Source organism: Sminthopsis crassicaudata, chromosome 3 (genome assembly GCF_048593235.1).
Source record: "Sminthopsis crassicaudata isolate SCR6 chromosome 3, ASM4859323v1, whole genome shotgun sequence".
Lineage (NCBI taxonomy): Eukaryota > Metazoa > Chordata > Mammalia > Dasyuromorphia > Dasyuridae > Sminthopsis > Sminthopsis crassicaudata.
Window position 1 is genome coordinate 556,240,970 of NC_133619.1, and position 24,533 is coordinate 556,265,502.

General features: G+C 38.3%; 1 protein-coding gene across 13 annotated transcripts in view; it reads right to left on the reverse strand.

The window, feature by feature from the left end:
* Positions 1–24,533, reverse strand: part of SYTL2 (synaptotagmin like 2) — a 165,880-nt gene that overhangs the window by 30,800 nt on the left and 110,547 nt on the right. For 3 of the 13 annotated variants that reach the window (XM_074304633.1, XM_074304636.1, XM_074304630.1), the window contains exons 5-11: positions 22,200–22,281; positions 20,826–20,940; positions 16,686–17,489; positions 9,949–13,506; positions 5,614–5,715; positions 3,337–3,390; positions 1,485–1,532 (exon numbers count right to left, since the gene is read on the reverse strand). In XM_074304633.1, the coding sequence (XP_074160734.1) occupies positions 1,485–1,532; positions 3,337–3,390; positions 5,614–5,715; positions 9,949–13,506; positions 16,686–17,489; positions 20,826–20,940; positions 22,200–22,281 (4,763 nt within the window). Of the gene's footprint in view, positions 1–1,484; positions 1,533–3,336; positions 3,391–5,613; positions 5,716–6,479; positions 6,780–9,948; positions 13,507–16,685; positions 17,490–20,825; positions 20,941–22,199; positions 22,282–24,533 lie in introns of those variants that run through there. The other 10 variants (XM_074304641.1, XM_074304639.1, XM_074304638.1 and 7 more) reach the window with 8 other exon arrangements.

The following is a 24,533-nucleotide window of genomic DNA, read 5'->3' on the forward strand; positions in this document are numbered from 1 at the left end:
AAAATTATCTAATTCTTATTAGACACATACAAAAAGGATCAATTTGTTCATTCTACAGACTGATGCAAAAATACAAGAAATCTATAGCTGACAGCCCTTATTGAAAAATGGTTGTACCGGTATCAGGAATTTTGGATTTCCATCCTGGCTCTGCCAGGAATTAGTTAAGTGATGGTGGGATGGCCATCTCACCTCAGTTTTCTCATCTGTAAATAAAGGAGGCTGGACTTTTATGTGATTTCTAAAGTATCTTCCATTGTTCTAACATTCCGTTTTTAAGGGATCTTCTAGGTCAGGGATTCTTCACCTGGGGTCCATAGTATGTGGACATATTTCAGAAAGGCCTCTGAATTTAGTTTTAAAAAATATTTTGATTATTCTATGCAATAAAAGCTACATTCAGTAAGAAGTTGGGGTAAATAGACCAAAAAGTAATTGGAAAATGAATAATCTCATCTTAAAGAATGACTGGGTGAAACAGCAAATTAAAGAAACAATTAATAATTTCACCCAAGATAATGACAATGATGAGACATCATACCAAAATCTGTGGGATGTAGCTAAAGCGGTAATAAGGGGAAATTTTATATCTTGAGAGGCTTATTTGAAGAAAATAGAGAAAGAGAAGATTAACGAATTGGGCCTGCAACTTAAAAAGCTAGAAAAAGACCAAATTAAAAACCCCCAACCAAAAATCAAACTTGAAATACAAAAATTAAAAGGAGAAATCAATAACATTGAAAGTAAAAAACTATTGAATTAATAAATAAAACCAAGAGTTGGTTTTATGAAAAAGCCAATAAAATAGATAAACCTTTGGTAAATTTGATCAGAAAAAGGAAAGAGGAAAATGAAATTGTTAGTCTTACAAATGAAAAAGGGGGATCTTTCCACCAATGAAGAGGAAATTAGAGAAATAATAAGGAATTACTTTGCCCAACTTTATGCCAATAAAAATATTTTGATTATTCTAAAGGGCATCAGACTAAAAAAGAGGTGCATGACACAAAATGGGTTAAGAAGCCTATTCTAGGAACAGCCTATATCCTAATATTTTGCATTTTAGAGAACAGTCTATATCCTAATATTTTGCATTTTAAGGTCTCTTCCAGCTCTAATATTCTGTCTGGGACCACCTAAGGATTGTTTAACTGTAAGCATATCATCCAGGCCATTCTATCCAACAGGACTTAGTGACCATCAGATATACTCATGAAAAGGTGAACAAGACTCAACACGAATACATTTTTCCCCTTTAGAAGTCCTACCCTCAAGATAAATTATGAGCTAATGTCCTCCAGAAAGCATTTTCATGTTTGCAATTCAGATTCTGACAATGAAATAGTTTTGTGAGCTGCAGGTATTTTAGTAACAAACGCATAGCATTATTAATGGAGTTAGTTATTTTAATAGAGCTAGACACTTAATACAGTGCTAAGATTCTACTCTTTTGAGGTGTTTGCTATTAGGATCCAGCTACTCACTTCCTGGCATGTATTCATTTGTAGCTTGTTGTTGATCTGTTTTCTGATCTGCTCAGAAGAGCAAGATTGAGAATAACATTTTAATAAAATAATTTAAAACACATGAAAAGAGAAAGTTTTAACATCTACAGCCAAGAATAAGGACTCTATCAGAGCTCGTGGTCTCCTCTTCCTCAGGATAATTCCTCATGGAACATTTTAGACCATTTCTGACCTTGGAGAAATATGCAAAATTAACAATTTGTAAAAAGGCCATCAGTACAAATAATAAAATGTCCACCAAGTAGAAATGGATAAAAGTGCCACTTGCTTTAATATAAAGGGGAGCAGCATGATTCAGCAGAAAGTCTGCTTTCAAGAGGCCTGAATTTAAGTCCCAACCTTTCCAGTAAAAAAAGTTTTGTTAACTCTGAGGATATCACACAGACTTTCTGAACTTCAGTGTCCTCCTCACCTGTAAAATGGGTATATGGCTATTACTTGTTTTAAGGATAAAATAATGATTAGTCAAGTGCTTTAAAAAAACATCACTAGAGCTAAATGTCAGAGAGGGAAAGTATTCTCATTATGATCAGACTTCAGATGCTTTCTTCTCTTTCTCTCTTTTTTGGGTGGGGTATGCCAGAGAAAATTGAACAGTGTGACTAGTAAAATTTGATTTGTCATCTGGATCAGGAAAAAGGATACCTGTATCCCTGGAATCATTAATATTCTGAAGTTTTCTAGGACTGGACTTTTAAAAATGAATCTTCCTGCTTTGTTGTGGCAAGACTTATAAAGCATTCACTTCTACAATTTAACTCAATACTGTAGCAAGCAACAATAACAACAAAGAACCCTCTATCTGAATATAATTAACATGTCTGTAAATTCTAAAGCCACATTTCTAAGCCTTAAGGAAAAAAAAATTAAGATTCATTTCAGGTTTTTCTTTTTCCCTGCCCCGATGAGGTAATGTTTTTCAAATCGTCTTGAAGCTGCACCAAATTATATCAGCTCCTCTTTCTAAGTCTAAAATCTGTATCAATATTTAGACTAGTCAACTTTCTAGACTGCTGATGTTTTAAAGCAGAGCATCTTTACTTGGGATCCATGAGCCCCTCCCCACCCCCTCAGGACAAAGGGTTTCTAGATATGTTTCAGGGGACTCATGGGGGAAAATACATCTTTATGTAAATTAGGCCCTCATTAAAATTTAGCATTTCCTTCAATTATGTATTTTAAACATCATTTTGAGAAAAGTTCCACAGAATTCACCAGACGACAAAGGAATCGGTGACAGAAAAAGGGTAAGAACTTCTGGGTTTCCCTGCTGTGCTAGAGCAGGATCTCCAGGTGACTGGAATAAAACAGCAGATCACATTTTGTTTTCCTCACATCCCCATTATTGTGAGGTGATACCAGTCTTATTAGCCCCATTGTACAGATGAGAAGACAAGGCCCCACTCGTCCACAGCCCCAACACAGCAGCAGCCAGATAGATGAATAATTCACCCTCAGAACGAGACCCACCCAAACACAACTCGCTCTCTGGCCCCACAGTCTTTTCAGTACATCCCCAAGGAAAAAAATCAAGGTAAGCATCTCGAAATACAATTTCCTATGTTTTTAAGCCCCCTCCTTCTCAGTGGAGGCATTCATTCTTAAGTTTCTCACCAACATCAGAAATATTTGGAACAAGACCAGTCACACATGAAGCCCCAGAGCCAGAAGCCCCGTTCCTTGGCCATCTCCGACCCCACAGCGGCGAGCAAGGAGGCTCCCGGACCTGCCCAGATGAGGGTCCCCCTGCCTGCGGTCGGAGGGGCCCCGGCGCCTAATTCAGGCATGCAGACACAGAGAAGATATTTACCATCTTCAGCACTACGCACTAAGTCTTCTGGCGGAAAATCTACTTTGCCTGGATCTGTGCAGAAGAAAGTAACAGGCGGTTAATGATGTGCATCTCGTCTCGGGGAGGCGGTGCATCGGCGGCCCCCCGGGACTTAGCGGATTCAGGACGGAGGGGGGCGGGGGAAGGCAGGCTATAGGACCAAACAAGATGTCTTCCCCCCAATACTTTCCCCCTCAGCCGCAGCCGCGGCAGGGGCTCCCGTTTCAGGGCTGATGCGGTTACATCAGGAGGATGCTGCAAAATGCGTCCCGAGGGTCAGTGGGTTAATGCAGAGCAAGCGACGGCCCGGCGGCAGCGGCAAGCGCAGGGCTGGAACGCTCTCCGTTGAAAGGAACAAAGAAAAGGCTGGTCGTGACTAACACCTTCCCAAACCCACGGCCCATGACAAATATTTGTGGGGACGCATCATCCTTTCCGCCAGCCGTGGGAAGGCGGGCAAAGGGACCTCGCTCGGGGACCAGCTGCTAAGTGGAATTTTGGCAGGCTGCAGGGGCTGGGGTATCAGCATTGGGAAGGGAGAGTGCAGGGATACCACTCGGTGGGAACACGATTCGGGTTTAACCCTAAGTGTCCCTGAAGGCTGCAAAAATGGAAATGGCCACCCCATAAAAGGCAGTTTTAGTGAATCCAACAACAACCCTAGACTTTGTGTACTCCTGCGGGCCAACAATCAAGGGAGGGGGCGGGAGAAGCCCCAAAGCGCCAGGAATTTCCCAAAGAAATGAGCTGCCTCCAGTCACCGAAACCGTCCCGGCGGAGACCACCTGTTGTGAAGCTCATAGGGGAGATTCCTACATTGGGTGAGACAGTTCCTAACACCCTTTCTAGGATTCTTTAGGTGCCTGACACTGAAATCTGAGTCAGGCAGACGAGTTTCAGAGCCCTGTGACGCTCCAGATGGAGGCAGCTGTTTGGTGGGGAAGATGCTGCTTTTAGGCCTGACTGACAGGCAGGAAGACACAATAGTTATCTGACCACAGGGCTCCCCACAGAGTGAGACCCTTTGCTGGTAGCTCCTGGTGAACACAAACGAGTGGCAGTTGGGCTTCCCAAGTTGGTCCGAGGGATACAGGACAGCTCTGCACATTATGATGCTCAAGAAATAATTGCTGGCTGAAGGACTAGTCAAATGAGCATGTGCTCGTGGCTACATGATCTAAAGCCCTCCGGGAGCAGCCTGGCCAATCATTCTTTGAATGAGCAAGACTTAGGTTCAGATAGAAGACAAGATAAGCTCCTTGGAATGGGGGTGGAGGGAAAAGAAGGGGACAACTCAGAAACAGGGCCTCTAAAGCCAGGAATTGGTTCTACATCTCCATATTACTCTGCAATGGCATGGCACCTAATACAAAGGCCACCGCATGCTCACTCCACAACTACATGGCATTGAGTAGTACAAGTGAGTAACTCAAGATGGGGAATCAAAAGCCTAAGATTTGAATCCAGATTCTGCCAATTTGGGGCTGTATTATCTTGGGTCACTTAAATCATAACTTTTCTAAGACATGGTTTTGTCAAAATAAAATATGAAAAATTTAAAATGAAAAAATATTGTCTATCATCATTAGTATTAATATTTGGTGAGGCAATTAGGGTTAAGTGACTTGCCCAGGGTCACACAGCTAGGAAGTGCTAAGTATCTGAGGCCAGATTTAAACTCAGGTCCTCTTTACTCCAGGGCTGGTGCTTTATCTACTGTGCCATCTAGGGGCTCCCATTATTTTAAAAAAATAAAAAAATTAATTTTCAATATTTAATTTGGCAGTGGTTAAGTAAGTAATCAGACTAGGATGCTTAAAGAGACAATGGTGAGTAGTGGAAAGAGGCATTCACACAGGGATATGGGTTCAAATCTCACTTTTTTTTTTAACCTATGTGATTTGTTTCCCTGTCTGAACCTCAGGCAGCTTTGGAAATGGGTGGAATCAGACTAGACAAGAGACCCCTCTGTCAGGCTTAGATTCCAGGTTCCTAGAATACCTTTTAAGAAAACAAAAAAGATTCTAGAAGGCCATCCATCCCCATGCTGTTATTTTATAAGCAAAGCTCCAGCCACCTTTGGATGAGCTTCATGAAAGTCAGTTTGCTAATTCCTTCTGGGAAGGTTAGTCTACCCTGCCTGAACCTAAGTTAGGGGCCGGCGTGTGGAACTCCATGCAGCTGGGCCAAAGCCTAGCACTTGGGCATGTGGAAGCTCAGAAGAGGCAGGAGTAGCACGGCAAGCTGGGTCCTCACTTGGTGTGTCTGATGCAATGTCCTCTAGGCTTTGGGAAGGCATTTTCCTATCAGCATTCCTTTTCAAAGCCTTCAAAACAGGATTTGACTCTTCTTCTGAACCTGTCATGAGACAAAAATGGTGAAACACGGCCCGATACCTTTCCTCACCACCACTCTCTCAGGTATCAATTAATGCTTCAATAAGGAGGCCTGTTACCTTCTGAAAGGTATCAGGCCCTTTTTGTCTATAATTATGCTAAAGAATGCCAAATTCCCTAAAGAAAGGAATTTTACCCCTATCAAACACATACTAGGATTGCTGGGGCCTTCCTTCCTCTCTTTTTTCCTTCCTTCCTCTCTTTTTTTCTTTCTTTCCTTCCTTTCAGGTAGACCCCAATTAATGCAAATGAATCCCTCTGAAGTGGTTGCATTATTCAAATTCATACTGAATATTTCAACTACCATATTTTACCAGTGACTATATTTTACATAATTAAAATTCCAAATGTGTAGACTTCAGGGGATTCATTCTTTGTGTTAATCAGGACCTAGCTATATAATGTGCTGGTTAAAAAACACTTAGAAAAGCAATAACAAACACAAATAAAAGAATTAGGATTACCACTCATCAGTACAGACCTTTTTTTGGTGTCCATGTTTTGAATAGTGTCACATTCCTTTACTATTTGCTATTCCTTATAGATAGCACATTCCACATCCCATTTGTCTTTACTACAAGCTGCCATCCCTATCTACAATGTTTTACCTCCCTATTTTTGCCTCTTGAAGCCCATAGCTCTCTACATGACTTACCTAAACCTCACCTGTATCCCACCCATACAAGCCACAGTATTTAGTTTATGTTATTTTCTTCACTTACTTACTTGTGAACATGTAGATTCCCTTCACTAAAGTGTGAGCTCTGAGACCAAAAATTGTCTTCACTCTTGTAACTGTATTTCTAGCGCCTGACACAAAGCTGGTACTTAATAGCCTTTTATTGACTGATCAAAGCTACAATGAGATGTTTAAAATCAATGTAAGAAAAAACTTCCTAACCACGAGAAAAATCCCAAAGTGAAAATGGACTGCTTGAGACGACAGTAAGTTCCCTCTCATAAAAAGTATTAAGGCTGAATGACCACTTGTCAGGGATATTGTAGAAAGGGTTTTTATTCTGGTATTAGTTGGACCAGATGGCTTCTGAGGCCCCTTCCAATTCTGTAATAATGTGAATCACTTGGCACAAATGGGTGTAATCCCCAATTGGCTGCTGAAAGATGAGCCTAACAGCTGTTGATCAGATTAACCCAAAATTCACAATTTTGCCACACAGAGTGAAGTCATTCTATTTCTACCAAGAATGAGAAGGGTAATGGAAAATGGTTGAAATTCTATCCATCCATGGAGGAGAAAATGTTGATTATGAGAAGTTAAGCTACCATTAGGTCAGGCCCTCAAGCACCCTCTGTTACCCATGATTCATGCTAATCACTTCATTTCTCACTAGCCATTTGCTTCTGATGATTCTGATGAAATGGGATACTAATCGAGCTAGAAATAAGGATAGCTGCATGTTTTATGACAAAACTAAAAGGAGCTTCCCAAATCTGTGGAACCCCAGGAGGCAATGATCTCACATGGTTTTTGGCTGAGCCAGAGTTGGATTCAAAAGATTTAAACAGGACTTAGAGTTTTGTTATTATAATTTACCTTTCCTATCCCCCCCAAAAATGGGACTAAAAAGGCAGCTGAACCTCTCCAATAAAAATTAGCATACACTCTGGGCAGTGGAGATTATTAGGTTCCCTGAGATACAGGATGAAAATTAATTTCCCAAACTTCAAACCATCTCAATAGGAATCATTTTAGGGCTTCCTTTTAGATGAGGTATTGAAGGAAAAAGCAATTTTATGGCTCTTACTCCCTGGTATTTTGCCAACAGTATGACAAAAATGTTCTGAAACCCAAATAATGGGCCCGTTTGTGACACAGAGAATTCCATGGCAGCTCCACTCAAAAAAGCTCCATCAAGTCAGTCATTTTCTCATAAGCAAACAAAAAAAAATACTCATTATTCCCTATCAGGATAATGTTTTAGCAAGTCTTACTAGTTCTAAAACTGTTAGTTTTTTTGAAAGAAACAAAAGCAGCAAAAACTCAAAGATGAAGAGTTTTTATGAGGGAATAGATAATGAAATTTTAACATAAAGGGGAATTAACAATGAAATCATTTTATTTGTTTGTCTACATGTGCCCAAAGAAACATATAGAATGTGTATGCTATACACTGTTGTTGTTTTTTTGTTTTGTTTTTGTTTGTTTTTGAGGACCACTAAAGTATTCCTCAACTTTCTTATCTTGTACTATGGAGCTGACTTTAGATCCTTGAAGGCTTTTCCAGTACAGAATAAGCTATGTTAAGTTTTATCCAAATGCAAAAGTTCCAAGTATGAAGCTGGCAACGGACTATGTATCTGCTGTCCAAGAACTGGCCTAATTCAGAAAGGCTAATCACTAAAAACCTGGACACCACTTTGGTGGATTTTGAAGGAGTCATGAAGGAATGATAGCAACCCATGAAGATTTGTGTCCCCAGAGTGTGGGAGAGCTGTAATATGGAATGTGTATGAGAGGGAATAATGAATCTTTTTGGTAAATAGTTAATACATATACAGACAGAGAGATATAGACAGACAGATGAACAGATGGAAACAGGGGTATGCTGGTAAATGCTTAACAACTGTCCTTAAAGAAAAAAAATGTGGACGCATGACAGGTTCTTTCAGTTTTAATTTACATTATTGATATCTTCTCTATCACCTTTCTTAAGTCTTAGAAAATAAGAAATCAAGCACTTATTTGTAGTGTTTGCCAGGTTTTAAAGAATAAGTTATTTATACTTCAAATTAAACAAAGGATCTTCTGAGCTGGTATGATCTGGCTCCAGCACACCCTTGAAAAAAAGAGACAGAAAGGGGGGAGAGGGAGAGATAGAGAGACACACAGAGACAGAGAGATACAGAGAGATAGAGAGACAGAAAGATATAGACAAGAGAGACAGACAGAGACAGAGATACAGAGAGAGAAAAACAGAGAGGGAATGAGAGAGAAAGAGAACAGAGAGAGAGAGAGAGAGAGAGAGAGAGAGAGAGAGAGAGAGAGAGAGAGAGAGAGAGAGAGAGAAGAGAAGAGAAAGGAAAAGGGAGGGAGAGAGAGAGGAAGGGAAGGAGGGATAGATTATAGAGATATAGATAAGGGGGATGTATAAATAGAAAGATAGAGATGGAGAAACAGAGGATAAAATACATACACACACATACAGACAGACACAGGCAGGCAGGGAGGCAGGTAAAAGCTAAATGGTATAGTGGACAGAATGTCGGGCTTGGAGTCAGGAAGACCTGACTTCAAATCCAGCCTCAGACACTTACTGGCTATGTTACCTTGGGCAAGTCACTCAACCCTGTATGCCTCAGTTTCCTCATCTGTAAAATGGGTTGGAAGAAATCTCCAGAATCTTGCCAAGAAAACCCCAAATGGGGTAACAAAGAATTACACATAACTAAAAACAACAGAATTGAGAGACAAACATGGGTTTCTTCTACAAGCCCCAGTCATCATGGTATCTACGATCATATATTTAAACATGGACGGGCCCTTCTTAGAAGTCACATAGTCCAATCCCTTCACTCACATAGGAGAAGCTGAGTACTTTGTTCAAGGTCACACAAGTGGTCAGTGGCAAAGGCAAGAATGGATCCAAGGTCCTGTGACTCCATCATGTTTTTTGTTTTTTATTAAGAGGAGGGGGGCAATTGGTGTAAGACAACTTATCCAGGGTCATACTGCTAGTGTCTGAGATCAGATTTGAACTCAGGCCTTCTGGCCTACCTAGCTACCCTTCCCATATTCCCTTTGCTAGACTCTGCTGCCTTCTACAAATGAGGCACAGGAAGACTCATCTTACTTAATCTCTTCCCTCTTCACAGGATAACCATTCAAGACTCTGGTAAATAAACACAGAAAGGCTATATATCTTAGAAAAAGCCAAATGAAACTTATTTTTTAAAGGTGATCTCATAATTAACAATCATATATATTTTTTGGGAATCAATGTAGGGAACTCCCGGAATGAAAATTCACTCCTCCAACAGATGGATATCAGCAATTTATCTAAAATTTAATCTCAGAATGAGTAGCCTGACTTTCCTGTCTGTGTCAAAGGCAAAGTTCTAATCCTAATTTTCCTTGACTCCAAAGAAAGCCTCTACATAGTTAACTATACATAACAATAGCCATATTCCTCTTTAAAAGAAAAATTAGAGATTTTTAAAAACTCAAAATGCTCACGGGAAGAACTTCTCCGGCTGTCTGTATTAGAACTACCGTATTCTTCTGAACAATCCGAACTGGAGGAGCTTCCTTCTTCTCTTTTGTGTGGCGTTGCTAGAAACAGTTCAACCTTGCTAATCTTAGAATGTGTCTTTTTGCTTGGAAGTGGCTCACTGGGGTCCCTGCATGTGGCCCAAGGGCGTTTTCCAGGGGGATCTTCACTAGTGACCTGAAAAACTTCTTTTGTGGCCCCTCGTGCACAGTCCCCAGTCCCTCTGTCAATGACATTCTCTCTCAATTCATTCTGTGCTGACGTGGTTCCAGGGCTACAGATTGTACTTTCAGAAACCTGTGGCCGTCCTTCTCCACCCACTATTTCTTTGTCTTTAATGAACTGCTGGTCTTCTGTTTTCAAACTATTGCACTTAACCTTCACCTTAGCATCTCCCGGGTTCCATGAATACAAATGGGGCGTTTTGCCCGATAGCTTTCCCTGCTCTGATGGTGAGGTCTTTTTACTGAGAGTCCCCTTTTCTTCTGTCACTGTAGAGGAAGTTGCAGTGGCTTCCTTAAGGATTTTCTCAAACCCTAAATCAAATGCGCTTTCAGCTGCTAAAGGAGCCAAAGATTTTTCTATGGTCTCCTTGATTTCTTCAAGGAAATCTGAACACGGTATTTTAGAAGCGGCAGTTTGGCCAGGAAGGGCGGATGCACCCATTAGCTTAGCCTTAGGATTTATTACATCATTTTCCAGTTTCAAAGGTGGGCTTTCTGAGGCTTCTTTAAGGAGTTTTTCTAAGCCAATATTGAAATCTCTAAACTCAACTCTAGACTGAATGATGGTTTTTGTCACAGTTTCTGATATTTCCTGGGGTACTTTGGAATGCTGGTAACTAACAGAGCCAGGCTGGGTAACAGAGTGGTCCAAGGAAGGTGAATTATGACAATGTATAGAATATATACCCAATGCTTCTTTTTTAGGTTCTTCTAGGCCCTTGTCAATAGGTTGGGAACTGCTTTCATCTGAAGCCACTGGTTCTCCTGCCATCCAAACTGGAGACTTCAGCTGGTTATGTGTCAGTGCAATCGCTTCAGGGTACCCTTCTCCAGGAATTTCTCTTCTCTTGCTTGTAGAATTCAATGCATCTTCTTGAGCTTCCTGGTGAAGTTTCTCCAATGCAGTGTTTAAATCATTCAACTCAACTTTGGGGAGGACTGTTTTTTCAATAGTCTCTGAAATTTCTCTTGGAAGAGGCTTTGTCTTATGGAAGGCAGAATAAATAGAGCAGAAAGAAGACTCTTGGGAAGAATTGGTTGCCCCCCCAAAAGCAGTCTGATTAGCAGTCTGATATGATGAATGGGAAGAGGCAGGAGCTTCCTGCAATACTTCCTTTTGAATTATTTCATAATCACCATTTTTTATTTTTGGGGGGGTCATAGTATTATCTGAAGCATTTCCCACTTCTTCAAGAGGTACCCTCCCCTCCCTCTTATGCAATGAATTGGTATAACGCTGCTCCATCACTTTTTCAAAAAACCTTCTCTGCTTTGACAAAGAATTAGACCCAGTGGAAAAAGTTTCTGACCTGACTTGACTAGAAGAGTCTGGAAGACGAGATGCTTCTTTGAGGGATTTTTCTGAACTGGGAATAAATGGTTTACTTTTGTACTCTGATGGGTCTAGGATGGAGATTGTGCTTGTCTTTGGGTCCTGATTTGGAGGCTCAGATCTTTTCTCAATATCAGTTAAATCTGACTCCTGGATAAATATTTTATTTTCAAGAAATTTTGGATGGTGCCCATTTTCTGGACTATCTTTGTCACCCAAAGGCTGAAACGACACTAATGAAGCTCCTTCAAGCATCTTCTTTAAACTTCTATTAAAAGAGTCTTGATACTCTTTAGGCAAAACATTTGTTTTCATGACAGACTCTTTCACTTCTTCCTTTGAGAAATGTCTTTCTTCCTTAAGCTTTGGAGGAACCAACCAGTCAAGATGCTCATCTACATTTTTCTTTGATGGCACATTCTTTGGCAACTGAATGAATTTTGCTGGTGATTTCAATGAAAATGGGGCTTCATCTGAAAGTGTCTGAGGAAGCTGCTTTGAATCCTGCTCCCCTACCTCCTCTCCATATGATGCATGATTTTGTCTTAGAAGGTTCTGTCCTGCTAAGGCACTTTTCTCTCTTCTTAGCTTAGTTTCATCAAACTCCTTGTCTTTTTGGCTATCTAAAGACAACGAATTTTTACTATTTGGATGAGTGGTGTTTATACTATCTAAATTACTTCCCATGTCCCAAAAGTTTCTCAAATTCTGAAACTGTGAAGGATTGTTTATTTGCTTTGGGAAACTTTCATTCATCCTCTTCTCCAAGGTCCAAACTCTAAAGTCATATTCATTCTGGCCTTTATTCAAATTTTTCACTGGCAAATCCACTGATTTCATGGGCCAAATTGCTGTAGTAGGCACTTGTACCTGGTTTTCTGCTAAATTTGGCACCCTCTCAGTCAGATCAGCTATCTTCCCTCCTCCTTCCCAGAAGGATATCCGATCACTTACTCTTTTATATTTCTCCCTTTGTACTTGACTCCCAGGTGGATCACTGGCTTTTTGTTGAGGCAAATCCTCTGGCTTCTCACAAAAAGCAGATAGCCTACCATGACTGAGGAAATTAGATTCTTTTTCTCTAAATCCCTCATCAGCAATAAGAGCTGATGACCTGATATTTTCCCTCTCTGATGGAAATGAAAGACAATCAGTTTTTTTCACTCTTCTATTTTTGGCTTCCATGTTATACTTTAGCTTGTGTTCTCCAATATTCTCAGAAGAATCAATAGCCATCTTTGAATTTCCTCTGTTTTTTACATTAACAAAAAATTTGAGTTTTTCTTTGTCTGAAGAATCATCTACTTTGGATGATACTTGGCACTTTGCATCTAATTCTTTGAAAATGTTAAAGGGATCGTCAGTGTTTACGAAATATGTTTCTATCTCCTCATTTGGGTTTTTTGTGTCTTGAATAGGAATAGTACTCTTACTTCCTTGATTCTGACTTTTGAATGGTGGCGACGGTTGTCTTTTCTCTTTGCGAATTTGTTTGGGTAAAACATCACCATCTGATTTCTTGAATTCTATGCCATTGTTCTTACTATTTTCAAAAGATAATGGATCTCCCTTCACCCAAAATGGATAACTAGTTTCTACAGTCTTTATTTCACCTTGGATGAAAATTGGAGACTTTATGCCATCTTGTTGGAGGCTGGTATTTTCTCTATCCATGGTGTTATTATTCTGCCATTTTGAACCTGATTTTCCTTTAGACTGCATCCCTTCAGGATGTGGAAAGGATGGTATTTTAGCATCAGCATTAGAACTTCTGCTAAACCAGTCTAAGACTTTAGAGATGGAATTGTCGGTCGCTTTCATTATCTCAGTGGCTTTTTGATCATACTGAGAATAGGTCTTAGCGTTTAGAGCCTTGAAATCTATATGCTTACCTTGCTGATGATCTGCAGAATGACTGAGATCTTGTACCTGAGGCGGTTCAGGTTCAACCCAATGGGGACACTCATCTGTAACATAAAAATGCTTTTCTAAATTAAAAAAGAGCAAACAGGTTGGTTAATATTCTTTTGGCTAAGGTATAATCTTTAATGATTTGGATCCAATAAAATTCTTTTTTTCACCTTAAGATTCATATTTGTACTGCCAATACTGTCAGCAATGCCAGGAAATAATGAAGAAAAGAGTAGGAAAGCACATTAGGAGGCTATTAAAATAGTACAGGCATCTACTAAATTTCCATCAACCCTTTCAATTCTAATTCACAATGTAACTACTAATTTTTGTTGTTGTTGTTTAGTTACATCTGACTCTTCGTGATACCATTTGAGATTTTCTTAGCAAAAATGCCGGGGGGGTTGCCATTTCCTTCTCCATCATTTTACAGATGAGAAAACTGGGACAAATAGGTTTAAGAGATCTGTTCAGAGTCACAGAGTTATTATGCAGCTGAGGCCATTTGAACTCAGGCCTTTGAATCCAGTCCTGGTGCTCTGTTTACTGTACCATCTAGCTGCTCTATAACTACTAATAGCTAGCTAGGCTACTAATAACTCTCTCTCTCTCTCAGATCTCACAAAGCCTTTTGTTTGAGACTTTTCATGAAATTTATCATGTACCATTTTGCATATTATTTGTATGTCCCATTCCTATTAAAGTGTAAGCTCTATAAGGGCAGAAACTGCATCTTGATTATACTTTTCACTTTCCCAACACAATGTGCTACAAAAAATAAACTCTTTTTCAAAAAATGTACTTAAATTTTTTTCCTTATTGTTTAATTTTTCTGGTTATACATACATACATACATACATACATATATATGTACATATATATAAGCTTTTAAAATACACATTTCTTTATAAATCATGTTAGGCCACTAGACTCTTAATAAATGTTCATTTAATTGAATTGGATAAATGCTTATTGAACTGCAAATACTTATTCAAGTTGTTTAAGTGATGCCAGATGTTGGAGAAACTGGCTGCCTATCAAAAGCCAGTGTATTCTAAAATGTCCCAATAAGAAAAGAATGAGGAACAATGCCTAGAAAATATTACACAGCTGAGTGCTCATCAAACTGAACTCTTTCCTTTTTCTCTACGTATTCCTTACAGATCAAACAAGTAGCAAAAAAGCTCAACACCTGTTACTGGGAAGAACACATAGGTTCCCTGCCCATTTCTTGCTGCCAATAAGCTAACATCAGTGAAGTTGGGATGGGCAGGATTGAGTATATTATGAAACAAGGGAGGAAGGCCATGTTCTTTACATAATGAATCTAAAAGTGCACTGTACCCTTTCACATGGGAGAACTGGAAGGGATAGTGTTACTACTCATCAAGTGTCAGAATTCTGAAGCTTCCATCTCTCTTGCTTTCCTTTCCCTAAAGTCAGGTATACAGACATAGTCAAAGACATAAACATAGAAACACATATGTCTGAATTAATTTACAAAATTGCAATTAACATATATTATTCTATACATGTATTTCTCTGTATAAACTAATATACATAAATTAATTTTAGATAAATAATTTTAAATAGAGCTAATTAAAATTTGCAATTTTGTTTTCCAGTAAATTAAGGCAAAAAGAGAGATGACTGCCTAGGTCACACAGCTAATGAGTATCTGAGACTGGATTTGAACTTTGTTTTCCTGACTCTAGACCCAGTGCACTATTCATTGAACTATCTAGCTGCTATATAAATGCTAGCTATTCTTCTTATCGTCATTATTATTACTAATATTTTTCTCCTATGACAGAATAATTAGCACTTCCTCCAAGGGTTATTATAAGGATAAGGCAATTTTTGTAGAGGATTTTGCAAAACTTAGAACACTTTTAAATAATACTCATCATCATCATTATCATGATTAGTTTTTAGCAAATTACTTCATATTTTGTCCTATGACTAATGGTTGGCTTCTATCTCCCAAGGCTATTTTGAGGAAAAAATGTGTTAATTTTCATAAAGTACTTCGCAAACCCTAAAAAAATGCTATTTAGCTAATTTTTTAATTAAATAACTATATATTTTATCTAATGACTGATGACCTGAAAAGCACGATGGTACGGTGGAAAGAAGACTGGATTTGTCATAGAAGATCTGCATTTCAATACTGATTCTAAGTCACTGAATTTCTCTGAACCTTAATTTCCTACTTTGCAAAACTGGATAGATCAATGGTTCTCAAAAACAGTCTAGGGACTCCTGGGGTCCCTTATTCCTAAAGGTGAAAAATTACTTTGAAAATAGTACTAAGATATTTGAATTTCTGTTGGAGTAAATGCTGAATAATGTACACTCACATAAACTAAAGTTCTCTGAGGATTCCCAAGAATTTTTAAGAGCAAAAGAAAATTTGGGAACTAGAATAGATCATCCTAAGATTCCTTAACTCTCCAGATCCTATTATCTTTCTAAGAGACCCAAAAAACAACTGATGTGAGATGAAGTCTCATCAGGAAAGCTCAGCAAGACCAAACTGTATTCATTTACCATAAGTTCCAGGAATTTTCAGTGTGACTTGCTCAACAACTTCAAGAATAGGACAAATGAGTGAAGAGTTTTCAGGGGGTATCTGCATGGCACAGTGGATCAAGTACCAGGACATATTATATCATACAGAAGTTATGTAGGTGGCAAAATAATTCAGTGGATAGAACTCTGTTTTCCTCAAAGGAAATGGCAAATCACTTCAGTATTCTTGCCAAGAAAACTCTAAATGGGTCACAAAGAGTTGAACAGATTGAACAACAATGTGAAAGTTTAAGTTTAGGGAGCAAGGGATTTATTTTGTACCTAGGTATTTAAACTTTAAATTTTATTCTGCATTATATCTACTTACATTGTAAAAACCAAGGTGGTAATTTAGTTTCATTAAATAAATGTTATTTTATTGGAGTTCAATTTTTTTAAATAGAAAAATACAATTAGCCAGATCATTTGTGTTATTTTTGCTTCTTTTAGATCTCTAGGTTTAGACCTTCCATTTTAGGATTCCATTTGTGACTGTGGTAATCTAGGCTTTGGTAAAAACTGCCTATCTACATGTTAACTGGACACTATACCAAGTAAAAATTGCTAAAATTACAGACATAGTCTTGGGAGGAAATAATCAGCCTCTTTAGGGCCCTGTGAAGATAACGATTAGCACATTCTTGATAACAGCTAACTTTCTTACCAGCAGGGTTTTTGCATAATTCTGATTCAAGGCTCAACCGCTTTGATGATGCCTTTTTGGACTCTCTGTTAGAGGATGGATTCTCACTGAAAGACAGTCTTTTGTTTAAAATCTCCGACTGAGGAGGGATCTTCTGATGAGAGTTGTTCTCAGTTGATGGGCTGGTTCCATTAACCTGGTAAGAGTCAGAGACTGGACTCATTTGTTGGGTTGGTTTTCTGTACCTGGAAAACACAGGTTTGTTCGGAAGCTCCTGGAAGTAACCTGCATCTTCCACTCCGCAAACAGGTATATCAGATTCCAAAAGGCCAAACTCTCCCACTTCCCTGCCGTGGTTCAGCTCAGGACCCTGAGAAACTTCTTCCTTCACCGCTGAAAATCTCACTTGTTTAAAGGGCTCTAGAGGATTCTGGGAAGACTCATCTTCCATGGAGTCATCCTTCTCAGAGTTTCCCTCATGAATCACAAGGCGAGCTGGCAGGTTTTTGCTTTTGGGTTCCAAGGTGTGATTAGAACGAACAATCTCTGAATCGGTGCTGCTAGAGCTGGAGTTCCGTTTGAGGATCCCTCGGGGGGCACTTCTGCTGTTCAGGGAATCTGTCCTTTGGCCCAGGTGAGGAAGAGACTGGCTGTCATCTAGCTGGAGATTAGATGTATTTTTATAAATGAATTTTCTGGCTTTGGGGATCGGTGCTTTTATTGGGGACCCATCAACAGGTCCTAGAACAACTGGGCTTGGTCCTTCTAATCTTTGGTCTGGAAAGTATGGGGTGAACTTGTTTTCCTTTGAATAAAACAATACATCTGAAAATTAAGCATAAATATGATAATTGTCCAGTAACAAAGAAGAGCAGTCTTAAACTACAAGAGGGAGTCATTGTACCTGGGGGAAAGTGACATATTTCAGATTTACAGTTAAGGACAGACTACGGGCAAAAATTCAGGTACTTTTACATAATAGGATCTCTATGGCCTTGCTTCTTAAATTGTGACTCATGACCCCATCTAGGGTCTTGTAACTGAATATGGGGATGGTGAAATTATGATTTACTATCATTAAATGTTTGATGTGTATACCTATTTTATGTACCTATATTCCTGGCATCATGTGAAAATTTCTTGGACAAAAAGGGATTGTGAATAGAAAAAGTTTAAGAAGTCCTGCTCTGTGGAATCACAGATTTAGAGCTAAAAGGGACCAGAGTGATCATCTAACCCTATGCCTTCAATTTACTGATAAGGAAAATGAGGTCCAGAGAGATCAACCCATTTGACCAGGGTCACACAACTAGAGGAGGTGGGCCTAAAACCTACCCCAAATTTAATGTCTTTTTTACCACAGCTCACTGCCTTTCAGAAAGATGAGTTTGTTTTCTCCTTTCCCCAACTGTATTCTTCCTTTAAACTTTCCTATTTCTGCCGAGGATATTGCTACTTTCAAGTATACAACTTCAGCATGATTCTCAACCGTTCACACTTTGCAAGCTCCTTATCCTGGGATTACCAAGTGCTGTTCATTCTACTTCTACAATATTTCTCATATTCATTCCCAGTTCTCCACCCTTATAGCAAGCCCCCAATATTAATCCTTATTTCCTCTAGCCTAGATTATTACAATAGGTTCATAATCAATCTCTCTACATCTGGCCTCTCCCCTCTCCAATCTATTTCCCCTACCTGTCAAAATTATATTCCTAAAAAATATAGACCTGCTATGTAATGCGTCCCTTCTCCCTTCAAAAATTTTCAATAGCTTTCTTTAAATGAAATGCCAAAGTAAATAATATTATTTACTAAAAATAATATAAATATTATATATTTAAAAGAAATAACATAAATTTTATTTTAAAAATAATATATTAGTTATTAAAACAATAGAAATATTATTTAAAAGAAATAGCATACATCATGAAAAATATATATATTTATTTAAAAGAAATAGCACACATTTTATTAAAAATAAATAATATAAATATGCTTAATTAAAAGAATATTTATTAAAAGAAATAATATATGTATTTATGTAAAACAAATAATATAAATATTATTTATTAAAATAAATGAAATATCAAATAAATAAAATAAGCAAAATGCAATATCTTTATCCTGAACTGTCTGCTGATCTATAAAGTCTTATCTACCCTTCTGATATCTCAAACTGGATGTCCACGGACATTTTAAACTCCTCAGTCCAAAATGGAATCTATTATCTTACACACACACACACACACACCACTGCCCAAAACCTCACCTTCTCTCACCTTCTTTATTTCTGTACAGGGCAATAGCATCCCCCTACTTCTTCAGGTTCTCAACCTAAGAGTTATCCTGGATTCCTCATTACCTCTCAATCCCCACATCTAAGCTGTGGGCAAGCCAAGGTAATTTTACCTTTGCCAACACTCTGGAAAAAGTCCCCACTGCTATCACCTGGTTCTATCACTGCCCACCTGGACTACTGCAATAGGCTGCTGATGGCTCTGCCCGGCTCAAGTCTCTCCCCACTCCAATTCATTCTCCATTCAACCACTACAGTGACTTTTTGTAAAGCATAGGTTTGATCATGTCAAGTGCCCCACCACCTCCTCCATCCCCTACTACCCTGAAAAAACAGACACCAGTGCTTACCCAGGAGCAAACACAAAGTCCTCCGCTTGGCTTTCAAACCCTTTCATCACCTAGCTCCCTCCTATCTTCCCAGGCTTCTCCTAGATTACTCCTTTCTCTCTGATGCAGTAATAACTGGCTTCTTGGCCATTCTACAAATAAAACCCTCAATCTCTCAGCTCTAAGTATTTATTCTAGACTGGAATGCTCTCCCTCCTCTGCTCTGACTAGTGACCTCTTTAGCTTCCTTTATGTCCCAGCTAAAATCCCTCCTAAAAGGAGGGATTTTAGCTGGGACATAAAGGAACCCCTCTTCCTTTAAGTGCCTTCCCTCTAGTACCATTTTCTATTTATCTTATATATAGTTTGCTTTGTGCATATTACTTTGCACATTGTCTCCCCCATTAGACTGTAAGCTTTCTGAGGACAGGAACTGTCTTTTGTCTTTTTTTTTTTTTTTTTTTTTTTTTTTTTGCTCCAGGCACTTAGCACAATCTGGCTATACAAAATAGGTATTTAATAAAGATTTACAGATTGATTAAGGACCTCCAAAATTTTTATCTCATTCCATCTTTTCAGTTTAATCTCATATTATTCCCTTTGTAGAAGTGGTCCAGTTAAATTGGTAGGCTTGACCTTCTAACTATACATGGTATTTGAGGTTTGCTTTTGTTCCAAAACAGAATGGAACTCCTCCTCAGTTCCACCTAGTGAAATCCCCCCTCACTTCCTTGAGAGCAGCAGTTATCAAACTTTTTGGTCTCAGAATCCTTTCTTTAAAACTAATGAAATATTTTAGATTTAACACATTTTTAAAATATGTTTAACATATACTGGATTATTTGCCATTTGGGGTAGAGGGAGAAGGAGGGAAAATTTTAGAGCACAAGGTTTTTTAAGGATCGATGTTGAATAATTATCCATGCATATGTTTTAAAAATAAAAAACTGTAATAAAAAATAAAATTAATGAAGATCCTTAAAAAGATTTTATTTATGTGGGTTATAATCTAGCAATGTTTACTAGTTTAGAAAGTCAAATACCTTTGTATTTATTACTAAAAATAGTTTTGACTTCAAAGATCCCCTGAAAGGGTTGGGGAGTCCCCAGACATACTCTGAGATCTGTTCATTTAGAATACAGGTCAGATACCATCTCCTGACTTCTTCCTTCTTGCTATTACTTTACATTTACACTTTAGTATGTATGTTCTATAACCTCAGTAGGTTAAATCTTCTTATTCTCCCCTGCCTCAACTGTCCACTGCCAAACTGAGGTCAGTGAGGGAAAACTGGGCAGTTTCTGTGTGCAAACAGGGCAGAGAAGCTGAGAGTCCGTACCATAAGGGACAGAACCAAGGTTGGATCACTCCTACTTCAGGACATGAAACCAGGTGTTGGAGACAGATCAAGAAAAGTATCAGGAACCTAACCTCTCTTCTGGAAATCATTTTTGCGCGAGGAATTCTGAGAAGATCTCTTAGTCTGCAGAGCATAAGCATAAAAATAGCTAGTCCATAAAAATAATATTTACCCTCTTTTGAAGTCTGAAGTAAACCAGTTCGTCCATTTTCCGATGGTTCATTTGGGATTTGGAAAGATGCATTATCCTCTGGAAACATGGAGCTATTAAATGGATTCTTCCTTAGCTGAGGAAAAATAGTTTATTAAACTTGTTTCCAAAGTGTTCTAACAGAAACTTAGTATTGGCAAATGCATTTTATATCCAAAAAACATTTAATACTTGAGCTATTCAAATTCTGTTTCCTGGCACGGTCAGAAAATTGGGATGTTGGTTTATCAAATAGATAAAGAACAGCTATATAGTTCACTGAAAATATACATTTTCAAAAAGTGCTAGAATTCTAGAAGTACAACTAATACTATAACCATAGATTTTTCCCCAATAATAATACCACTTCATAAATCTAAAATATCTTCACAATAATCCCATGAGGTATAAATATTTGTTTAAGTATTCTTATCCCAATTTAAAAGATAAAGTAAGGCTTAAGTTGGGTGGCTGAGCTATAGCCACATCAGTCATAAAAGTAGTAACTGAAACTTGAACCCATGTCTTGTGTCTTGTAGTTCTGTCCTTCTTCTGTTACAATATTTTATCTTCCATTAAATTCCTCTAAAACCAAACCAAATGTAATTTCTCTTTTCTTCGATTATTCTGAAAACACCGTAAGATCCTCTAGGATCCTAGGCTCACCAGTATGAATATCAAGAGTCATCACAGTGGGACAAACCAAAGAGCTAGCCAAGAACTATAAAGAGAATCCCAATTTTAGGGAGTTTTATGTCTGTGATTTTATAAATCAGAGGTACCTCTCATGAAACAAACTTTATTCAAAACTTAAAAGAGCAATATAATAGGGAAAAGGCCAGGAAATTAAATATACATGCACTGAATATGCCATTTTCCCTTTTAAAATAAGGAAATTTACCTGAATAATCTTAGGTAAAAAAATTAAAAACAGGTTTTCTTCTCCATGGATTAGACTAGAGAAATCACTAATCCAATGTAAGGAAAAGAAAGTCTTTTTATTGCACAAAATAATACGGATTAATACTAATAAAATTTAATGTTAACATAATAGCACTTTAAAGTGTGCAAAGTACTTTATATCTAGTTTTTCTTCAGCAGGAGCCTCTGAGGTAAGTACTAAATATTATTATTCTTATTTTACAGATGAAGAAACTGAGTTTCAGAGATCACCTGTCCTACTCAAGATCACATAATGTCTGAAGTGGCATTTGAATCTAGACCTTTGTGACTTCAAGTTCAGCATTCAGCTATATCTTTCATTGTATAAATTTTTTGTTTATTGTGTTTTGATAAAGTGAAAAGCAATATTCATTCGATCGAGACTTTTTTTTTAAGACACTGAATTCAATCTACCTTTGAAGGAGACACAGATGACTTCTTTGGGTTTTCTTGGGCTTCGTCTGACATGAAAGAAGCTGGATTCAATACAATGGTCCTGCAAAAAAAAAAAAAAAAAAAGAGAGAGAGAGAGATTTATTCAGAGAATGTAAAGAAAACATGCACCCAAGTGAGACAGAGATGATGTGAGATAGAAAAACAAAGAAAAAGGTCGTGTGTGTGTGTGTGTGTGTGTGTGTGTGTGTGTGTAGCCTAAATTCAGCATGGAAGAGGGAACAGGTGCAGAATACTTGGAAAGTCAAACTGGAGAAAATTATCCAGCTGGAACTAGCAGTGTCACAGCACATGGGGACAATGAAATAAGATGGGGCAGACTGTTGAAGGTCTCAGATTCAAAGACAGGTGCTACGATTTCTAGAAGTATTTCCAAGGAGAACAATACAACAGCTGAAATATGGGAAATAAACTTGGGATTTGTTGTTGCTGCTGTTTAATCATTTTTTAGTCATGTCCAATTCTTCTCAATTCCATTTGGGATTTTTTTTTGCAAAGATACTGGAATGATTTGTTATTTTTTTCTCCATCTCATTTTACAGATGAAGAACTGAGGCACAGTTAAGGGAATTATCCAAGGTCATAGAGTAAATGTCTGAGGCAGGATTTGAAAGAAGGATGGATGGGGATTCAAGTTACTTCCCTCTCTGACCTTAGCGCTCCCATCTATTGACAGAAGGTGGTTGAACAGAGCGGCCCATATATCCCCATTTCAGTTTAAATCCTAGGATTCTAGCCTGAGGAAAGAGGGGTAATCTATTTGCAGGCCTCCATCTCTCAGCCAGAGTGGGCCTGGATTCAGGAATAATTGAGTTCAACTCCAGTTTCAGACACTTATTAGCTGTTCAACCCTGGACAGGAAAAAATCCTGTTTACCTCAGTTTCCTCATTTGTAAAAGGAGCTGGAGAAGGAAATGGAGAACCACTCCAGTATCCTTCCCAAGAAAACCCCAAAGAGGTCCCAGTCAGACACGACTGAATAATAACACTACATCAGACAGAGATTTCAACATACGAGCCACAGACAACTCGAGGATAAATGCCGTTATATTCTGCCTCTAAATGTCTCTGGGTGACCCCAGCCTTATTCAGACATTCCCCTCCCCCTTCTCCTCTCCCTTCTAAGACCATCAAGACCACAAACCAGCTTCTGGGAAGCAATTCTTGCCTTTTATCCCTCCTCTGGGGCTTCAGCCTCCTCCCCCCTCATCCCCAGTTCCCTTCAGGCCACCTGGGTCAGTGCCAGAAGTCTTTTATAAAAATCTCTCTCAGCCTTCACTGTCTGTAAGTCCATAAAATGGTACCAGTATTTCTATAGAAAACAAAATGACTAAGTTTCTAGTATTCACAGTCACAGAAAAGAGAAAAGAATCTGTCAGGGGTAGACACTGGGGGGGGGTCAGTTGCTTAAATACCAAGAATATATAGTATTCATTTAGTTAAACTGGAGTCAGGAAAGTGACTGTGAAGGGGGGGACTAGGACTAGAAACTATTGAAACTCTATTTAATTGGAAAAACTGCCATCAGGCACTGTTTTAAGCACTGGAGATGCAAAAAGTAAACTCAAATGCCATGGCAGGTCACACTGTGGCCATTTCCACGATTCTGGGCTTTAACTTTTGTTAACTTTTTTTTATTTAACTTTCTGTTGACCTAAAATGAGAGTTTTGTTGTTGTTGATGTTGATTTAACAAAGTGAATTCTGTTTAACTCAACCACCCTCTTACTTCCCCCTCACCCCCAAAAAGATCAGGTTTTGTGTTTAATTTTATATAAGAGGACAGGAACGTGAATAACAGAATTGGGACACAAAATCTCTTAAGATGCTGCAACAATTGGCTAATTCTAACGTGATGAATTTTAATAAAGGGAAAATGAAAAGTTTTTCATTTGGGTTAAAAAGAAAAAGATAAAAAAATATAGAAGTGCACAGGACAAAATATGGCTAACTAGAATTAAGTTATGGATAATCCCAAACTTATAAATATATTATAATATATATAAATGACTATAACTATAGCCTTGATATATATGTGTATATGCATATATATGTATGTATGTATATAAATATATATGTGTATATATATGTGTATATATATATATATATATATATATTTTTTTTTTTTTTTACAGAAATTAATGGGTCTACTTTAAAGCTCTGAGAGGTTTCAGTGGACCACAAGGTGATACTGATGAGGTCCTGGGGCACTAAGTGGGCAGAGAAAGCCTGCAGTACTGATGAGATTGCCCTGAGGCAAGCAGGGAAGGGCACTGGTGGGGATCAGCTTCACCTT